Raw genomic sequence first — 19,903 nt, forward strand, 5'->3', positions numbered from 1 at the left:
CTTAAGTTTTCTGTCTAACTGCTCAATGATGATGTCACGTCCCGGGAGCTGTGCATGATGGGAGAATATCCCCATAGGAACTGCACAGCTCCCGGGATGTGAGTTATCAGAGAGCAGTTAGACAGAAAACAACAACTCAACTTCAGAAGCTAATAACTATTGGAAGAATTAAGATTTTTTTAAAGAAGTAATTTACAAATCGATTTCACTTCCCGGAGCCAGTTGAAATATAAAAAAAAGTTTTGGCCTGGAATACCCCTTTAATTAATAGACAGACATATAATCAATAGACATATATATGGACATTTATCAACGGGTTTAGTCAGGTTTTCTTTACTATAATTGTCGCAAAATTGTCGCAACTGCCACTACGCGATTTTTCGTGCATCATTTTGACTGGAAAGCGAGAAAAGCAAGTTTTCCAAAAAATAACTACGTAGTAATAATTTTAAAATGGACTACGGGTAGTCAGGTATTTATTAACTGCGACAGTCGCAACTGCGCAAAAAAAAGTGGCAACAGGCTTAAAAATTTACTAAATTTACTCCAGCTCAGACATGGAGCAGAAAAAGCTACTACCAAAGTAAAAAAGGAAAAATTGCTTACGTGAAAGAAAATTATCAACAGGCTGAAAGCAGTTGATAAATAAGTCACACATAAGCAAAAAAAAAAGTAAGGAAAAAATTACTGAAAAAAAGAATACATAAGCAAACATTGATAAATGTCCCTCATACAGTTAGACTAAACATGATTAATGATCATTTCATAAACAGAAAGGTAATTTATGAAAAGTATATATGTTAAATGCCAAATTTCTGACTGTTTTAGTGAATAAAAGTGGTGGGCAATATTACCGTATATACTCGAGTATAAGCTGAGTTTTTCAGCACGATTTTTCGTGCTGAAAACACCCCCCTCGGCTTATACTCGAGTGAACTCTCCACCCGCAGTGGTCTTCAACCTGCGGACCTCCAGAGGTTTCAAGACTACAACTCCCTGCAAGCCCGGGCAGCCATCGGCTGTCCGGGCTTGCTGGGAGTTGTAGTTTTGAAACCTCCGGAGGTCCGCAGGTTTAAGACCACTGCGGCCTTCGACATCATCCAGCCCCCTCTCACCCCCCTTTAGTTCTGTACAGTACTCACCTCCGCTCGGCGCTGGTCCGGTGCTGCAGGACTGTCCGGAGAGGAGGTGGTCCAGTGGGATAGTGGTTCCGGGCTGCTATCTTCACCGGGGAGGCCTCTTCTAAGCGCTTCGGGCCCAGCCCCAGAATAGTCACGTTGCCTTGACAACGACGCAGAGGTACGTTCATTGCCAACGTACTTCTGCGTCATTGTCAAGGCAACGCCTCTATTCTGGGCCCGAAGCGCGGAGAAGAGGCACGGTGAAGATAGCAGCCCGGAACCACTATCCCACCGGACCACCTCCTCTCCGGACAGTCCTGCAGCACCGGACCAGCGCCGAGCGGAGGTGAGTACTGTACAGAACTAAAGGGGGGTGAGAGCGGGCTGGATGATGTCGAAGGCCGCAGTGGTCTTCAACCTGCGGACTTCCGGAGGTTTCAAAACTACAACTCCCAGCAAGCCCGGACAGCTGATGGCTGCCCGGGCTTGCTGGGAGTTGTAGTTTTGAAACCTCTGGAGGTCCGCAGGTTGAAGACCACTGCGGGCGGATGATGACAAGAGGATGATGAAGGGGGGGTGTGGGATGATGACAAGAGGATGATGAAGGGGGGGTGTGGGATGATGAAGGGGGGTGGGGATGATGACAAGGGGATGATTAAGGGGGGGTGTGGGATGATTACAAGGGGATGATGAAGGGGGGTGGGGATGATGACAAGGGGATGATGAAGGGGGGTGGGGATGATGACAAGGGGATGATGAAGGGGGGATGTGTGGGATGATGACAAGGGGATGATGACAGGTGATGATGATGAGAGTCTGGAAGATGACAGGCGGTGATGATGATGAGGATGTTAATGACGGGTCTGGATGATGACAGGGGGGGATGATGTATTTCCCACCCTAGGCTTATACTCGAGTCAATAACTTTTCCTGGGATTTTGGGTTGAAATTAGGTGTCTCGGCTTATACTCGGGTCGGCTTATACACGAGTATATACGGTAGTAATAATAATGTGCAAAAATAATGATTAATATATATAAAGGTAAAAGAAAGTATGACGTCACCATATGTAAAAATGGGAATGAGAGGCTTAATGTATAAATAAATATTATATAGATACATAAATGAAAAACTATAAAATAAAAGGGGATATAGCAGTCAATATATAATATATAAAATTGTGATAGTAAATATTATAATATATGCTAAAAGAATGTGTATAAAATGTAAATATAGTAAATCAATTGCAAGATAAAGTACATAATATAAATGGGACTGATACAGAAGGTGGCAATGGTAAATAAATAGTAGGAGATATGAATATTCACAGGTTGCTTTCAATATTCACAACTTTCAGACACCACCTTTTTATAAACAGTTATCTTTTAACCCCACTGGCAAATTCACAAATGAATTGAAATATCTGGTCACCACCTTTTATGATAAGGGCATTTTAACAAAACAAGAGATGGAATATATCCTGATTCCAGAACCTGCCCTCCCTATTTTTTATTAATTCCATCACTGCAAACCTATCACATTATATAGACATTATTCTACAAAGGTATATCATTACCTTAGATTCTTATCTGAAAGATACGACAGATTTATTTCTTCTATCCTACAACAAAAATGGGAACAACATTTTCTCTTTGTCACAATGGATATATGATCACTGTACACAATTATAGATTACCAACTAGGCCTGAATGCCATTTCATTTTATCTAAATAATGACCATACTATTCCTATGGTACAAAGAGATTTTGTTTTAAAAGGAATAGAATTTATTTTAACTCAAAATATATATATTTTTTAAACCATATTTCTCTATCGGCTCCATTGGGGGACACAGACCGTGGGTGTATGCTGCTCTCTCTAGGAGATGTGACACTATGGCAACAAAAACAGTTGGCTCCTCCCAGCAGGATATACCCGCCTTCAGGCTCTGAGCTAATCAGTTTAACCTCTTCAGGACACAGGGCGTATGGATACGCCCTGCATTCCGAGTCCTTAAGGACCAAGGGCGTATCCATATGCCCTTGGGAAATCCGGTCCCCACCGCTAGCCGGTTGAGGACCGGAGCCGGATGCCTGCTGAAATCATTCAGCAGGCACCCTGGCACATCGCCCAGGGGGGTCCTGAGACCCCCCCATGTCGGCGATCGGAGAAAATCGCATGTCAATTCAGACATGCGATTTTCTCCAATTTCGGGCTGATCGGGTCTCTGGTGACCCGATCACCCGGAAAATAGGGCTGATCGGAGTTGTCAGCAACAGCCCCGATCAGCCTAAAGGATAGGAGTGAGGTCGCAAAGCTGTGATCTACTCCTATCCCCTGCCATTACTCAGAACGGAGTTCTGACCAATGTCAGCGCAGGACAGGGGGTTGCCATGGCAACCCCCCATTCTGCCCACCCCTGGATGTTGAGGGGCTGCTCTGGGAAGAAGATGGAGGCCGTACCTGCAGGAGAAGATGCCTGGGGACCTGGGATCTTCGCTGGAGCCTGCAGGATCCTGATCAGGTAGGGAATCGACAGTGAATTGAAAGTGAAAGTAAATCGATCTTTACTGTGGCAACCACTAGGGGGGCCAAACTGCAACTCCCAGCATGCTGGGAGTTGTAGTTTTGCAACATCTGGAGGGTCACAGTTTGGAGACCACTGTTACAGTGGTGCCCAAACAGTAGCCCTCCAGATTTTGCCAAACTACAACTCGCAGCATGCCTTGACTGCCCAGGCATGCTGGGAGTTGTAGTTCTGTAACATCTGTCCCTTCAGATTTAGCAATTTTCATGACATTTTTGAAAATTGCTGCTCTACTTTGAAGCCCTCTAATTTTTTCAAAAAGCAAAAATATGTCCATTTTATGATGCCAACATAAAGTGGACATATTGTGTTTGTGAAGAAAAATAAAATGTATTTGGAATATCCATTTTCCTTACAATTAGAGAGCTTCAAAGTTAGAAAAATGCAAAATTTTCATGAAATTTTGGGATTTTTCACCAAAAAAGGATGCAATTAACGCCGAAAATTTACCACCAAAATAAAGTAGAATATGTCACGAAAAAACAATCTCAGAATCAGAATATTCGGTAAAAGCGTTTTCGCGTTATTAATTCGTAAAGTGACGGTGGTCATAATTGCGAAAAAGGGCTCAGTCCTTAAGGTGAAAAAGGGCTGCGTCCTTAAGGGGTTAAGCTTAGTGTCTGAAGGAGATGGATGGGTCTGGTTTGCTCCAGACCAGGTCTTCTGTTTTTTTGTTTTCGTAGTTAGGGACGTGTTAGTTTTTTATTCCTTTGCTTTTCTGTTTTGAGGTGGGGACTCAGGGACTGCGGTTCCCCGTTTCCCCAACGGTCAGCGCTTGGGTGGTACCTCATGGGTCCGGGTCCCTCTATTTACCTGCTCGCCTCGCTCACGCAAAGCAGCCAGGCGTGATGCAGGTAACTAAAGCTGACTGAAGACTTCACTGAAGACTCCTTTAAGTAAGTTCTTCTGACTGAGGTAAGTATTTTCCCCCCTTTTTTTCTCCATAGGTATGAACTCGCAACCTCTGGAGACCCCCTGTTTTGTCCCACCTACACTTTATGGGCTAGCCTATGCAAGGGCTGTACTTTATTCTGGGGGAGCAGTGGCACCTGTGGGGACATTTTTTATCGGGCACTACACTTATGTTTGTGTGTGTGTGTGCTTGGTGCACTTCACTTATATGTGTGTGCTTGTGCTACCATGTCAGCGCCTTATATGCGGCTGTCAGCCGCGGCGCGCTGTATCGGGTCAGACGCTCTCAGCGCCGGTTTACTTTCGTTTTGTCGGCAGCGCCTTATATGCGGCTGATAGCCGCGGCGCTGCCGTGAGCCGGGCGCTTCAGCGCCGGCTTACTTTCTCTTTCACCGGCAGTCTCTGTCGGCGCTTTGTCCGCCCCCGCTCTCTTCCCCCGGGCGCATAAACGGCCATCAGGTGCGCTCGGGACAAGGAGCGGGCTCCATGACAGATCTTTAAGGCGTCTATAGCTCCGCTCACAGGGCTAGGAGCTCTCAGAGGCGCGAAGCAGCCTCCAATCGGCACCGTGAGCGCGCTTTTCAGTTAGAAGGGGTCAGTTAGTGAGTGCCTTGCTTCAGGCACGCCCGTCTCTTCCTATTGGCTGGCCTGTTCATTCTCTTTCTAGCTGCTCAGAGCAAGTTCTCTTCACAGCAGCTGACAGGGGACACAGACTAGGGTGAGAAAGTTCCTATTTCCTTTTTTCTTTCTACATTATGTCCGTATCCAGAGCTGTTCGTTCCTCTAAACAGAAACCTGGAACTTCCGTGACTTACTATCTCTGTAAGCATTGTAATACCAAGATGTCTGGCTCTGCTGAGCCCACTTGCCCTGCCTGCTCCCCCAGATCCCCTGGTACCCCCTGATGTCCCTTCGGTCCCGGTGGGTTCAGCCGCTCCTCCAGCCTGGGTTTCTTCCCTGTCCCAGTATATGGCTGACTTGACCAAAGTCTCCCGTTCGGTGGCTGAGGCCTCCCGGGAAGTGGTGTCCGCCTTGAAGGGGTCTTCCCTGCGCAGGACCTCTGGAAGGGCCCGTTCCTCGTCTCCACATACTTCACGTTCTCACAAGTTTCCTAGGGGTGCCTCGTCTGACTCTTCGGTTGAGTCTTCAGATAGAGGTGAGCGTTTCCCTCGTGGTTTCTTCTCGGGTGGGAGGTCGTCTCTTGTTTTTTTCGAGACATTTGGACCTCTCATATTCAGGACTCTTGGGTCAGGGATGTGGTGTCCAACTGTTACCGGATCGAATTCGCCTCCCTTCCGAGGGATCGCTTTTTTCGCTCCCGGTCTCCTCCTCCTGGCGAAGCAATTTCGAGCGGCTGTCCAGTCTCTGCTTCTTCAGGGGGTTATTGTTCCCGTTCCTCCAGGGGAACGGTTTCGGGGGTTTCTATTCAAACCTTTTTGTGGTTCCCAAGAAAGACTGTTCTGTGCGTGCAATTTTGGACCTCAAGCGTCTCAACCATCACCTTCTCATCCGCCACTTCCGAATGGAATCTTTCCGTTCGTGGTGGCGTCCCTGGAACAAGGGGAGTTCCTTTCATCAGTGGACATCAAGGATGCCTACCTCCATGTGCCAATATTCCCAGGCCATCATCGGTACCTACGCTTTGCGGTTCCATAGGGGCACTTTAAATTTGTAGCTCTCTCCTTTGCTCTAGCCACGGCTCCTCGGGTCTTTGCAAAGATTCTTGTGCCAGTGATGGGCCTGTTACGGTCTAGGGGAATCTTGGTGATACCCTATCTGGACGACCTTCTCATCAAGGCTCCAACCAGAGCCCAGACTCTGGAGAATCTGGACATCACTCTCCACACTCTGACTCGCTTCGGGTGGATGGTCAACCGGGACAAGTCAGTCCTCCGCCCTACCCAGTCTCTAACCTTCCTTGGACTTCAATTCGACACTGCATCAGCCTGGATTTGTCTTCCGCCAGACAAACGTCTGGCGCTCCGGTCGGGGGTCCGCTCCCTTTGGTCCAGGGTATCAGTCTCCATCCCCACTTGTATGGAAGTCCTGGGTCGGATGGTGGCAACTATGGAGGCCATACCCTTTGCCCAGTTTCATTACCGCCCCCTTCAACTAGCGATTCTTTCCCGATGGAACAGGTCTCCTCTGTCCCTCGATCGTCAGATTGTTCTCCCTCGCAGGGTCAGTCGGTCTCTGGTCTGGTGGCTCCGCTCCCCCCTTCTTCTCCAAGGGTGGTCGTTTTCTCCCCTTCACTGGCAGGTTGTTACAACGGATGCCAGCCTGTCGGCTGGGGCAGCGTGTTCAGGGATTGGACGGTTCAGGGACTCTGGTCTCCCCAGGAGACCCTTCTTCCGATAAACATATTAGAATTACGGGCGATTCTTCTTTGTCTTCTTCATTGGGAGTCCCGTCTTCAGTCCCGTCCTGTCCGCGTTCAGTCGGACAACGCCAAGGCCGTGGCGTACATAAATCGACAGGGTGGCACTCGCAGCTCGGCAGCCATGGCCGAGGTGACCAAGATTCTCACCTGGGCGGAGAGCAAGGTTTCAGCTATTTGGGTGATTCACATTCCGGGGGTGCTCAACTGGGAAGCGGACTTCCTCAGTCGGTCCTCACCCGACCCCGGCGTGTGGTCTCTACATCCAGAGGTCTTCGCACAACTCTGCGACATCTGGGGCATTCCGGACGTGGACCTCTTCGCGTCCCGGCACAATCGGAAGATCCTTCCTTTTGTGTCCAAGTCCTGGGACCCTCAGGCTCTGGCCTTGGACGCCCTAGTGATTCCTTGGGAGGGGTTTGCCCTGCCCTATCTGTTCCCTCCTCTTCTGCTCCTTCCCAGGGTGCTGAGGAAGCTCAAGGCAGAGGACGTCCCCGCCATTCTGGTAGCTCCAGATTGGCCCCGAAGGTCGTGGTACGCCGAAGTAGTCAGGGTCCTGGATGCCACTCCACTGCGCCTTCCGCTCCGTCCAGATCTGCTCTCTCAGAGTCCTCTTTGCCACCCCAATTTACAGTCGCTGCGGTTTTGAGGGCCCGCGGGTTCTCTTCCCAAGTCATTCACACCATGCTCAAGGCTCGTAAGCCCTCCTCTGCAAGAATTTACCACCGTACTTGGTGGTCTTATTTTCGTTGGTGTGAAGCTCAAGACTTCTCCCCGGTAACCTTCTCGGTTCCCCGTCTTCTCTCCTTTTTGCAGTCGGGGTTGGAACTAGGGTTGTCTCTCATTTCCCTTAAAGGTCAGGTTTCGGCCCTTACTGTTCTTTTCTAGTGGCCCCTGGCTTCTAATTCTCATGTCCGGACTTTCCTTCAAGGAGTGACGCATGCTGTTCCTCCTTATCGGTCACCCTCTCCCCCTTGGGACTTGAATTTGGTTCTGAGTGCCCTCCAGGGTGCACCCTTTGAGCCCCTTAGAGAGTTGTCTCTCTGCCTCCTTTCTTGGAAAGTGGTGTTTCTTGTTGCTATCACCTCCATCCAGAGGATGTCTGAATTGGCAGCTCTCTCCTGCCGTTCTCCGTTTCTGGTGATCCACCAAGACAAGGTTGTTTTCCTGCCAGATCCCTCCTTTTTGCCTAAGGTGGTTTCGGCCTTTCATCTCAATGAGGACATTGTCCTCCCGTCTTTTTGTCCTGCTCCTTCTCATCCTAAGGAGCGCTTACTACACAAGCTGGATGTAGTTCGGGCTGTTCGGTCTTATCTCTCCATCACTTCTTCGTTTTGTCAGTGTGATTCCTTTTTCGTCCTTACGGAAGGTCGTCGCAAGGGACAACCTGCTTCCAAGGCCACCATTTCTCGGTGGATTCGGTCTGCCATTTCGGAGGCCTATCGCTGTAAGGGGAACATTCCTTCTTTTAGGGTTGTGGCTCATTCTACCCATTCTTTTGGGGCATCCTGGGCTCTCATGAATAGAGCCTCGGCCTCGCAGATTTGCAAGGCAGCTACCTGGTCGTCTTTGCACACTTTCTCGAGGTTCTACCGAGTTCATACCTTCGCATCGGCTGATGCTAGTCTGGGCCGTAAAGTGTTGCAGGCGGCAGTTGAACGGCCGTCTGCCTGACTGCTTATCTGCCCACCCAAGGGACGGCTTTGGTACGTCCCACGGTCTGTGTCCCCCAATGGAGCCGATAGAGAAAAGGAGATTTTTTAACACTTACTGTAAAATCTCTTTCTCGAAGGATCCATTGGGGGACACAGCTCCCACCCTTTTGGGATTTTCCTTGGTTCTCTGTCCGAGGGTGTGTTCAGTTATGTTTTTTCTTCTGGTTCTTGGACAGTTTTGGGTTTTTCTTGACCTGTTAGTCTCCTCCTATTGCTCTGGAACTTAAACTGATTAGCTCAGAGCCTGAAGGCGGGTATATCCTGCTGGGAGGATCCAACTGTTTTTGTTGCCATAGTGTCACATCTCCTAGAGACAGCAGCATACACCCACGGTCTGTGTCCCCCAATGGATCCTTCGAGAAAGAGATTTTACGGTAAGTGTTAAAAAATCTCCTTTTATTTTCAGCAGAAGGGAACCGGGATGGGTTCACATTTCACGCCTAGTTTCGCGAATTTGTTCGTTGGACACTTTGAAGAGACTATACTATATACCCACCCACTATTCAGACACTGTATATATTACAACCGTTATATTGTCGATATTTTTATTATATTGGGCGGTTCACCCTCAGATCTTACAGAATTTTTTAATTTTCTTAACACCATCAAATGGGGCCTCACTTTCACACACAATGTATATGCTAACAAGGCTGAATTTTTTAGATGTTTTTTTTTTTTTTACACTGAAGATAACCAACTTAATACTAAAACGTTTCTTTAAAAAGTGGACAGCAACAGTTATTTAGATTTTAAGCTGTCATTACAAAAAATGGCTCTTGAATGTACCATATGGTCAAATCAAAAGAATTTGCTGAAACTGCACTTTAGAAAAAGACTATGCCCAACAGAGGAAACTACTTACCAGCAGGTTCCATGCTAAAAAATATCCAAAGAAAGTAGTTATTTTGGCAAAAAGGCGTGACAGTAAACTTACACAATCCGAATGTGTGTCTAAAACTGATAAAACCTCTATAGTTGATATGTCACAAAACACACGTTGTTGTAATTTTATCACCACCTACTCCAATAATAGCAAGGACATTAAATCTATTTTAGCCAAACATTGGAACATTCTTTTGAATTACCCTTTACTACAAACTTACCTCCCTTCCAAGCCACAGGTAACATTCTGACGAGCGTGCTATCTTAAGAACATATTTGCTCCAAGCAACCTTAAAATCAAGACACATAAACTCCTTTCAAATTTTCTCCAGAAAAATGGCTGTTTCAGATGCAACCATAAGCGCTGTAAATATTGTTCTAACATGACACATAGGGCACAAGAATTTAATTCAGAAGTCACCAAAGAAATTTTTTTTATTAAATCATATATGTCTTGCGACTCTCAGTATGTAATTTACCTTCTACAGTGCCTGTGCGGCCTCCAATATAGAGGCCGGACAACAGAGTGTTTGAGAAACCGTATCAACAAACACTGTAGGAAGCTTTACTGTAGTAAAGCTCAAATACCAGCTACATAGTGTGTCATGCCATGCATCCACACATCACGAGGGCCTATTTTCAGACTTAAAAATAACAACCATCAGATTGATAAAGATATTACTCAGCGGTTTAACATTCTTAGACAACGCGAGAACTTTTGGATATAAAAACTTCATAATTTACAATCATTGGGTATAAATGAATTTATTGAGAGCAACCTTTGACTATTCATATCTCCTATTATTTATCATTGCCACCTTTTGTATCAGTCCCATTTATATTATGTACTGTATCTTGCAATTTACTGTATTTACATTTTATACATTATTATGGCATATATCATATATTATAATATTTGCCATCATAATTTTATTTATTATATTTTGACTGCCATATCCCCTTATATTTTATACAGAGTTTTTCATTTATTTATTTATGTATCTATTTAATCTTTATTTATACAGGTAAATTAAGCCTCTCATCCCCACTTTTACATATGATGATGTCATACCTTCTTTTATTTATATATATATATACTAGCTGAATACCCGGCGTTGCCCGTTTTTTTCCTTCCTAATCCTTGTTGGGGAGGAAAATAAACAAAGGAGGAAGCTTTTGACTTCATATCCCGTCCTCATATATTGTTCTCATATCCCGTCCTCCTATCCCGACCTCCTATCCTGTCCTCCTATCTTGACCTCCTATCTTGACCTCCTATCTTGACCTCCTATCTTGACCTCCTATCTTGACTTCCTATCCCGACCTCCTATCCCGACCTCCTATCTCGACCTCCTATCCCTTCCTCCTATCCCGTCCATCTATCCCAACCTCCTCTCCTGACCTCCTATCCTGTCCTCCTATCCCATCCTCCTATCTCGACCTCCTATCCCGTCCTCCTATCCCATCCTCCTATCTCGTCATCTATCCCGCCCTCATATCCCGCCCTCATATCCCGTCCTCCTATTCTGACCTCCTATCCCGTCTTCATATCCCATCCTCCTATCTTGACCTCCTATCCCGACCTCCTATCCCGACCTCCTATCCCGACCTCCTATCCCGTCCTCCTATCCTGTTCTCCTATCCCGACCCGTAATGTGTACCAGGTATTGAAATACCTCCAGCCGTACGGAAGTTATGTGGGAACATACATTTCCCATTGATTTGGATGGGACTTTAAACAAAAACCCTGACCCTCACAAATGGGGGTAGTTAAGGGTTAAATTAACTATCCTATATTTTAAGTGGACATATAAGTAACATGTGACCCAGTATTATCAAAATAAGGGTTAAGTCACCTATCCTATGTTTGTTGTAGACATATAAGTAACATGTGTGCCAAGTTTCATGTTAATATCTTTAGCCGTTTGGACGTGATGCTGGAACATACATACATACACACACACATACATACACACACACACGTTGAGTTTTATATATATATATATATATATATAGATGTAGATATATATATATATATAATATATATTCATGATTTTTGCACATTATTATTACTAATATTGCCCACCACTTTTATTCACTAAACAGTCCGAAATTTGGCATTTTACATATAAACTTTTCATAAATTACCTGTTGCAGGGACACGCTTCTTAGCGACGCGTCCCTAGTAATCTATACGCTGCTCCTCTTCTCTGTTTACAATCAGAGGAACGGCACATTGCTTTCGGTGATATGCCGTGGAGCGCACAGCGGGCACAGAGAAGATGCGCATCAAGCCTCCTTTTTATCTACACACCGGACGAAAAAGAAAAAGTTTTTACCTTCTGCAACATATTAAAGAGACTCTCATAGCTAATTGTAAATGTTTCCATCTATGTACAGCAAGTCTATCATATAAAATTGTTGGTTATTGGCTTTATTTGTCATTTTATACCCATATTTTTGTGCTTGTTACTTTGACCCTTGACCCTGCCACCATTTTTGTTTTCCATTACTGTGTGTATAAAAAGCCCATCTGTTTGGTGCACTGTAGGGATCGACCGATATCGTTTTGTTAGGGCCGATACCGATAATCGGTGGAGGTTAGGGCCGATAGCCGATAACTAATTCCAGTAAAAAAAAAACTGTATTTTTTTAACATGGGACATGTATTACAGATGCCACTATGGGGCATACTTCATAGGTATATGTTGGACATATTCATCTGATGGACACTGCTTAATGCACTTTGAAATTAGTTATACACTATTTTTTGTTTCACTGTTTTTATTGAAAAATTATACAATTGCAAATAGTAAGGAATATCCCAATGCACATCACTGACATGTGACTGAAACCAACCCAAAAAGAAAGCATGTTGAAACCTCCTAAAATATAGTACAATAGCTACTAGGATTAGAGCAAACCACAAATTAGCTATACCCTTTGTAATGTTTCATATGCAGATGTTACAGTCTTTATAAATTGCTACTTTGCATGTGTCTCTACATTACAGCTTGAGTAAGGCTGAAAGTCTTGAATTGTTTCAGATATACACCACATGCCATAGATTTGGACCACAAGTTGAAACCATTTATCCCAGACTTTATTCCTGCTGTGGGAGATATTGATGCCTTTCTAAAGGTAAATGTTTGCAATAAAATACCATTATATTAGAAAAATGTGTATTTAATACTAGTGAAATGCACATAAGGTACATTTATACATGGTAACATACCGTATTTATCGGGGTATACCACGCACCGGCCTATAACACGCACCCTCATTTTACCAAGGATATTTGGGTAAAAAAAGTTTTTTACCCAAATATCCATAGTAAAATGAGGGTGCGTGTGTGCGCGTGTATACCCCGATATACCCCCAGGAAAGGCAGGGGGAGAGAGGCCGTCGCTGCCCGCTTCTCTCCCCCTGCCTTTCCTGGGGTCTAGAGCGCTGCTGTCGGCCCTTCTCACCCCCTGGCTAACGGCGCCGCTGCCCGTTCTGTCCCCCTGACTATTGGTGCCGGCGCCGATAGCCAGGGGGAGAGAAGCGGCGCCGACAGCCAGGGGGAGAGAAGGGGCAGGGACACCCATTGCCGGCGCCGCTGCCCCGTTGCCTCCCCCCATCCCCGGTGGCATAATTACCTGAGTCGGGTCCGCGCTGCTGCAGGCCTCCAGCGTGCGTCCCCTGCATCGTTGCTATGCACGGAGCGGCGCACTGACGTCATGCGCCGCGCCGTTCAGCGCATAGCAACGACGCCGGGGACGCACGCCGGAGGCCTGCAGCAGCGCGGACCCGACTCAGGTAATTATGCCACCGGGGATGGGGGGAGGCAACGGGGCAGCGGCGCCGGCAATGGGTGCCGCTGCCCCTTCTCTCCCCCTGGCTATCGGCGCCGGTACCGATAGTCAGGGGGACAGAACGGGCAGCGGCGCCGATAGCCAGGGGGTGAGAAGGGCCGACAGTAGGGCTCTAGACCCCAGGGAAGGCAGGGGGAGAGAAGCGGGCTGCGACGGCCTCTCTCCCCCTGCCTTTCCTGGGGCGGTATCGGCGTATAACACGCACATAGACTTTAGGCTAAAAATTTTAGCCTAAAAAATGCGTGTTATACACCGATAAATACGGTAGTTAATTATAGTTTGTAAGCTTAAAAAAAAGACAAGAGTCCATCAAGTTTAAACTACCGTAAAACATTTTATGTTTTTATACCTTATTAAACTGTGAAGTTATTATATAACATTCTAGGATTTTATTTTGCTTATATTGTGCAGCATAGGCTGTTATTAATATATAGGTTCTTGTGTATGCCTTTTGCCTACTTTTTTACCCTCATGTGTCATGCATTGTATAGGCTCCATTTTGGTTTCTCAAGGAAGTAAGAGGAGTTAGTGATCTGACTATAACTGACCCACAATTGAGGTTTTGAACACACTTGAGGCTACAAGGGAGTGAGAGGGAGTTAAAGCTTTATTTTTCTATTAGGTAGTCTGGACACATTATAGTTAAATAAAAATTTTCACTGGACAACCTATTTAAATTTTCCACATCTAAATGGGTTGTCCAACGAAAACTAACTTATGCCTTATCCACAGGATCGGAACCCTGGCTCTCAGTGAGGAGCTTGTGCAGTAGACGGCTAGCACTCAGTTTATTTCTATGGGAGCAACGAAGAGACCCAAGTACAGCACTTGGGCATCTCCGGCACTCCCATTAAAATGAATGGAGTGAGTTCCATCTACTGCAGGCACTCCTCACTGAGAGCCAGGGATCCCGTTCAGGAGATCAGGACCCCCCACAATCAGCTAATTATCTCCTACTCTGTGAAATTTGTTTTTTTTCTGGATACAGCACCAAAAGAAAAATAGAGGCCTAAACAGCACAACTGACTTAAGAAAAATGATGTCAACGGACTCAAAATAACAAGCACAAAAATCTATTGTGTCCAATATATGAAGGAGTTTCCAAAGAACTACGTCTCCTTCAGATAAAAAGGATGGTTACCTTGCTGTAACCATCCTTTTTATCTGAAGGAGACGTAACTTGTACATATATGGGATAGATTTTTGGGCTTTCCAATTTGAGTCCGTTGACATCATTGGTCTTTAGTCAGTTGCGCTGAGGTGCCCTCTGCTGCATAGATGAAGACCTGGTTCTCCCTGGAGTGGGATTGATTATTATTATACTATTGACTATTATACTATTATACTATTGACTATTATTGGTGTTGTGACATGTTCTACAACCCAAGCAGGCGAGCCTTGTCTGCATACCTACTGTCATGTTCATCCTGTGTTTACTTTATTACCCTATGTGTTTGCCCTCTGTCTGTGGCTCCACTATTTTTTCAGTTTTTTGTTGTTGTTGGATTAACCTTTTAATTCACATGTAGATTCAGTAGATTTATCATTGTTTGGCCTTCTTTGAATTATCCTTAACAGTATCTAAATAGGAATCTTTATCTAACTGTTATACATCTTTTTTCTTTTTATGTAGGTTCCACGACCTGATAATAAACCAGATAGGCTTGGTCTTCTAACTCTTGATGAACCATCCACAAAACAGTCAGATCCCACAGTAATGGCACTCTGGCTGTCAGAGAACTCCAAGCAACACAGTGTTGCAGTAAGTTAATATCTTGTAACGAAGTTGATTTGCCAATGAGCATAAGTCTATAAGGTGTTTAGGCCTTAATGGTATTCGGTTTCTGACTACTTGTCATACATGTGGACAGCATATAGGGTACTGGTATAGACACGGTTTGTAAATAAATTTCTAAAAATCTTCTATGCAGCTCCTGCGCTATTCATGTGTTCTTTCTTAAGCACCAGCAGATAAAAGTCAAGAGTTTAGAAAATGCAGAGAAGAATCATAAAGCCATTGATACCTGGATCGAAAGTATCAGTGAATTACATCGTTCAAAACCTCCAGCCTCTGTTCACTACAGCAGGTGATGTGTTGCATGTTGTTAACATAATTATATTCCAGGCAAATCAACAGCAGAATTTGAATAGCATCTTTTCATTATGTAACACCGGAGATTGCCACCCATCGGCGTGCAGCGTGTCCAGGCACTCGCAACCGCAGGGCTCTATCTGTGCTCCACACCCCTGCTGTGTATGCTTCGGGCTTCGGACTTTGACTTTCCTGTGCATTACCCAAACTGTTGGCACTGAATCTGTGCCTGTATTTATCCAGCTATTCCTCCAGCTGCTACCAGAACATCTTCAGCTCATCTACATCTTCTGGTTGCTTTCCCTCACTGAGCTGAATCCCCTGCTGCTGACCAGCACAATCTACTAGAGCTGCTTTCTGCTACTGACTGTTTAACCCATTCTGGACTTTGCTGTATGTCTTGTGATTTACCACCAGACTGCAGACCTGTGCACCTGTGCCTGTGCCCTAGAGTCTGGCATAGGGGCTGTCTGGCCTGCTTGGCCATACATTGCCTATACCTCTACCACTCTTTGGGCAGCAAACTGCAATCATCTAGCAGCTGAAGTCAGGCTTCAACATCCGGGAGTGGGATTTAAGGTTAAAACCTAGAGGATACTTAGACTCTGATTCCGAGTTTGTCCCCAAATCAAACCAGTAAGGTAACCCACCGGGTCCACACCAGTTAGGTGTAAACTTAAAGTTTACCCGTCAGATCAAAAAAAAAAATATTTTTATGTATATATCAGTCAGTACCTAATCCTGACCATGTACATCTAATTTTTATGTGTCTAGCACCTTTATTTATTTTTTATTACACTTTTAATTTAGTTCACTAGTCTGAATTCCTCTCAAAGGGAGGGGGCGTGGCCTCACTGTGCAGGTCTCCGCCCCCTCCTTCAGTATGCGGTCTGCTCCCATCTCTCCTAGCATTCGCAAAACTACAACTCCCAGCTTGCCCTCACTGACAGCGGGACACAAGCTGACAGTGGGAGGATTTTTCCTCCAGCTGTGAGCCCTGCGCTAACAGCTGTCAATCGAGGAAGTGTGTCCATGACGTAGGTGATGATGCATGGACACAGCAGGACTAGTATGTGTCCAAGCAGGCAGGGGGGGGGGGGTCAGTTGTTTGACTGGCTTTTTCAGTATAAAATACTGAAAATTTTCTAATGAAAGCAATTGCAAAACCTATTGGTTTTGCATGCTTTACAACATATCAAAAGTTTTTATATCTGACAGTGCCCATTTAAACATATGTTAAAGGGGTACTCCTCCTCAGACATGTTATCCCCTATCCAAAGGAAAAGGGATAAGTTGTCTGATCTCTGCAGCGGTGCCCCGCCATCATCACTACAGCGTCACGATGCTCTGTCCGCTGCATCGCCCAGTCATCACGCACAGAGCCAGTGTGCTCTGTAGTGATGACAGCAGGGCACTGCTGCAGAGATCACGGGGGTCCCCTTGTCTTATAGGGGATAAGATGTCTGGAGCGGAGTACCCTTTTAAAAGCAACCTTTTATAAAATTCTTGCTCCATTATTACAACCATCTATGATTCAATCTAAAAATTAGAAGAAACAAAACTGTCCGGGACCAAGGCCACAGGTGACCAGGGCAGTCTCAGCTGGCTTCTCTCTCGACCCCCATGCTTAACTTACACACACAAGTAGAGAGAGCTCTATCAATCAAGCCTAGCACTGAGTGGAGAAGCGGACTAAGGCTGCCCCAGTGACTTGTAGTGTTATCCCCAAACAGTATTTAAATTATGATTTTTCTTAGATGCTACAGTGTTTTAGAATGAATCATGGATGGTTGTTATAAGGGATTTCATGCTGCTTATAGTTCGGGAAGCATAAAACTGAGGACAGGTTCCTTTTAGCAAATGTATATACGATGTACTACTTAAGGAAACTAACATGGCACAGGCTGGACAATGTATGCACTAAATTTGACACTAAACTTGCCCCATAGTCTGTCACTGGTAGGGAAAGATTTTCTTTAGCAATAGATTTTTACTTCTATCTGTAATTATCCAAACAGTAGTGTGCACTAAGCTTTATCCCTGTATAAATGTACAGTATAGTTAATAGTGTATTTTTATTACTAGACCTATGCCTGAAGTCGAAACTCTGATGCAGGAATGGCCTTTGGAGTTTGAGGAATGCCTTGGAAAGGTGAGGTTATGATAAAATTGAAGTTGAAATTTACTTCTAACATTGCAGGGAACAGATCAGCTAAACCTTCCTTCTATTTTGATGTTACCAGATAAGTCTACCAACTGCAGAATTGGACTGTGATCTTGCCACGTACATTGATATGATACTCGGTAAGTTAAAATTTGTTACAAGTTCCAATATTCTTAGATTATTAATAAATAGTCAAAAGGATAGGGGATAAGTTATAGATCGCGGGGGTCCAACCGCTGAGACCCCCAGCGATCTCCAGAACGGGGCCCTAGCAATCTTCTGGAAGGGGCATGCCAACCCCCTCACATAGCGGCGGCCAACACATCCTGCAGGGGGTTGGAACGGCTGCTTCTGGCAGACTGCCGCGGCCCCATTCAGGAGGTCGGGGGGGGGGGGGGGGGGGGGTCAGAATAAGTACCATTAATAACCACCCTCTGTTTCCTATCACTGAGCCAGTTACTTACCCACTTACACACATTGTCCCCCAGCCCAATCCTTCTCATTTTATGCACCAACCTTTTATGTGGCACTGTATCAAATGCTTTGGAAAAATCCAGATATACGACATCCAGCGATTCCCCCTGGTCCAGTCTGGAGCTCAACTCCTCAGAGAAGCTGATCAGGTTAGTTTGACAGGACCGTTCCCTCATAAAGCCATGCTGATATGGGGTCATACATTTATTTGTATCAAGATATTCCAAAATAGCATGTCTTAGAAAACCCTCAAACAATTTACATACAACAGAGGTTAAACTAACAGGTCTATAATTCCCTGGGTCACCTTTTGTTCCCTTTTTAAATATTGGTACCACATTTGCTATCCGCCAGTCCAGGGGAACAGTCCCTGTTGCTGTAGAGTCCCGAAATATTAAAAATAGGGGTCTGTCTATAACATTACTTAATTCCTTTAGAACACGAGGGGTGAATGCCATCTGGACCTGGTGATTTGTTTGTTTTGCTTTTTTGGAGGCGGCACTGTACTTCTTCCTGGGTTAGACAGGTGACCTGTACTGGGAATTTTATCTTATCACACTGTATTTCACCTGGCATTTCATTTTCCTCAGTGAATACAGTGGAGAAGAATTTGTTTAATATATTTGCTGTTTCCTGATCCCCGTTTATAATTTCTTCCTCATAATTTTTAAGGGGACCACACTTTCATTTTTGACCTATTTGCTATTAGTATAGTTAAAGAACATTGTGGGGTTAGTTTTACTCTCTTTGGCAATGAGTCTTTCTGTCTTTATTTTTGCCGCTTTTCTTTGTTTTTTACATATTTTACATTTTTCTCTATAGCTTTTTAATGCTTCTTCACTGCTGTCCTGTTTTAGTATTTTAAATGCTTTATTTTTGTCATTTATTGCCCCTTTAATGTTTTTATTTATCCATATTGGTTTTCTTTAATTTCTGACCCTTTTATTCCCATAAGGTATATGTTTATTACAGTGATAATTTAAGATATCTTTAAAAGTCTCCCATTTAGTGTCAGTATTCCTGTTTTTGAGGATAATATTCCATTTTATATTGTTAAGGGCTTCTCTGAGCTGATCAAACTTCGCCTTCCTGAAGTTCATTGTTTTTGTGGCCCCTCGAGAGATTCCCTTATTGAAGAACAAGTTATAATGTATTATATTATGATCACTATTTCCCAGGTGTCCTTTTACCTGCACATTAGTTATTCTGTCAGGTCTGTTGGTTAATATTAAGTCTAGTAGGGCGCCCCCTCTGGTCGGGCTCTGCACCATTTGGGACAGATAATTGTCTTTAGTTTTGTCATTAACAAAAGCTAATGTGAGAAAGGCCTTTCGTTGCTTAGAAATTACCTTGGGTTCCTTTGTGACCTTGCAGACGTTGCTCATGGCTAGAACTTTGCTGGTTGACCACTTCTGGGAAGGGTAATACATTTTTAGTTTCTTCCATTTGTTCACATCTGTCTGGCAGGATTAGTTGAGTCCAAACTTTAGAGGTTGTTTTGTAACCTTTTCTAGCCTTTTCCAGTATCAACAACTCCTCAGAAATCACCTTTGTTTGTGCTGTGATTCACTTTCACAAGCAAGTGCTGTGAATATCAGAATTCAATAGATCTGTAATCTTCAAATAAAACAGGTTGTCCGCTCACACCTAATCGTTATGCCACTGATTCAAAATACCTGACTCTTATTTCACCTTTAGTGTAGGGTCACACGTAATGGATCA

At 44.7% G+C, this 19,903-nt stretch overlaps 1 protein-coding gene across 4 annotated transcripts in view; it reads left to right on the top strand.

Annotated features, from left to right (window-relative positions):
• Positions 1-19,903, top strand: part of IFT46 (intraflagellar transport 46) — a 60,668-nt gene that overhangs the window by 31,787 nt on the left and 8,978 nt on the right. For all 4 annotated transcript variants that reach the window (XM_056542119.1, XM_056542117.1, XM_056542118.1 and 1 more), the window contains 5 exons: positions 12,642-12,735; positions 15,085-15,213; positions 15,414-15,538; positions 17,629-17,695; positions 17,787-17,847. In XM_056542119.1, the coding sequence (XP_056398094.1) occupies positions 12,642-12,735; positions 15,085-15,213; positions 15,414-15,538; positions 17,629-17,695; positions 17,787-17,847 (476 nt within the window). The remainder of the gene's footprint in view (positions 1-12,641; positions 12,736-15,084; positions 15,214-15,413; positions 15,539-17,628; positions 17,696-17,786; positions 17,848-19,903) is intronic.

The sequence above is a fragment of the Hyla sarda genome, chromosome 10 (assembly GCF_029499605.1).
Source record: "Hyla sarda isolate aHylSar1 chromosome 10, aHylSar1.hap1, whole genome shotgun sequence".
NCBI classification, from domain to species: Eukaryota; Metazoa; Chordata; class Amphibia; order Anura; family Hylidae; genus Hyla; species Hyla sarda.